This window comes from Salvelinus sp. IW2-2015, linkage group LG21 (genome assembly GCF_002910315.2).
Source record: "Salvelinus sp. IW2-2015 linkage group LG21, ASM291031v2, whole genome shotgun sequence".
Classification (NCBI taxonomy): Eukaryota; Metazoa; Chordata; class Actinopteri; order Salmoniformes; family Salmonidae; genus Salvelinus; species Salvelinus sp. IW2-2015.
Genome location: NC_036861.1, coordinates 3,364,787 through 3,366,346, shown reverse-complemented (window position 1 = coordinate 3,366,346; position 1,560 = coordinate 3,364,787). Strand labels below are relative to the sequence as shown.

The window sequence follows — 1,560 nt, the reverse complement described above, 5'->3', positions numbered from 1 at the left end:
CATGTGAGAAGGTAGGGTTGTAGCTAGGAGGAGCCATGTGAGAAGGTAGGGTTGTAGCTAGGAGGAGCCATGTGAGAAGTTAGGGTTGTAGCTAGCTAGCTGACTCTTCTTCCTTGATTTGAAGAGTCTTTGCGTGCGGCCTTGCTTCAGAAAGAATTGAACCGACTACGGGTCTGCCGTGCATTTTAGCGACTTCTTCTCCGAAAGTCTCTTCTTCCGAGGAAGTTTCAGACTTATGTTTCTTGACACACTTGAAGTATCTTCAAATGGTTAGCGCTTAGCGCTCAACTCTCCAGTGGCGTAATGCTGAGTGTGTGTAGTGCCGGTCTCTTTGTGAGTCTGAGCTCGCTGTGCATTATAGATGAAGAATGAAGAAGCTAGGACACAAGTGGAACCAGGGTGAAAGGAACTGAAAGTCAAATCAAGTCACGCCGTAGAATTGGTCTCGGCTTCTTCACAAGGCAATACAGTACATGGTGTTTGTCGCAGCGTTTGCATTTTCCGCAAATGTAATTTAGTTGGGTTTAGCAAGCTAGCGATGCTTGTAGTTGTAGTGTTATGGAATTGAGTAGGTTATATTGTCCCTGTACTTCTATTTTGCGTCCATGTTCTTAAGCATTACGTCTGTGTGTGTGTGTGTAGGAGGAGGAGAGGGATGAGAGCGACCTCTCCAGCGCCGTCCCGCTCCACCACCCCCTGCTTCACACCTCGTCCGGCGCCGACGAGGACGCCCAGGCCATCCTAGACGAGCACCTATCCCGGGTGCTCAAGACGCCCGGGTGCCAGTCGCCCGGCGTGATCCGCCACTCGCCCCGCTCGGGCTCTCCCGACCGGCCCTCCCCCGCCGTGGTCCCTTTCCTGGGGCCCTCATATCCGGGGGCCTCCAAGGGCCCGTTGGCTGGGAGCAGGCAGTCGACCAAGCACATCCACCACCATTACATCCACCACCACACCGCCACCGGCCCCAAGAGCAAGGAGCAGATCGAGGCCGAGGCGGCGCAGCGCATTCAGTGCCTCTGTCCCCCAGGGGGCGCCGACTACTCCGACTTCATCCCCGGGTCAGTTCACATACAATATCACCTGTACCGGGGTCCGTTCACAATTCACATCAAGTACACCACATTTACTTTAGAGTTGTGCTGGGGTCAGTTCACATACACTTCACATACAACTACATTTACCTTAGGGCTGTACTTGGGTCAGTGATTAAAACTGTCCACTTATCTTATGGATATGTCTCAGGATAGCTAGTTCTGATGGTTTTGCTTGAGTTTCATTGAGACTGATGTGACGAGCTGCATCGTTCCTATCGCTAGTGCTTGTTATAGATGTAGCGCTTCGTCGTGGAATAGTCCCATGTAACCCCCTCCTCTCTGTCTCCCTCCAGCCGCTGCGGCAGTTTGTCCAAGCGGCCGGGGAAGCCGTGCGAAGGCACACGCCCGAGCCAGGCTAACGGCGGCGACGAGGTCACGTCCCCGCCCCACCTGCCCCTGGACTCCACGGACCGCTCGCAGAACGTCTGGCAGTGGATCCTGGAGAGCGAGAGGCAGGGCAAGAACA

The 1,560-nt window shown here is 54.4% G+C and overlaps 1 protein-coding gene across 1 annotated transcript in view; it reads left to right on the top strand.

Moving 5' to 3' along the window:
* Positions 1–1,560, top strand: part of LOC111982330 (axin-2-like) — a 13,739-nt gene that overhangs the window by 6,476 nt on the left and 5,703 nt on the right. Inside the window, exons 3-4 of the mRNA XM_024147846.2 lie at positions 643–1,058; positions 1,388–1,558. Of these exons, the coding sequence (XP_024003614.2) occupies positions 643–1,058; positions 1,388–1,558 (587 nt within the window). The remainder of the gene's footprint in view (positions 1–642; positions 1,059–1,387; positions 1,559–1,560) is intronic.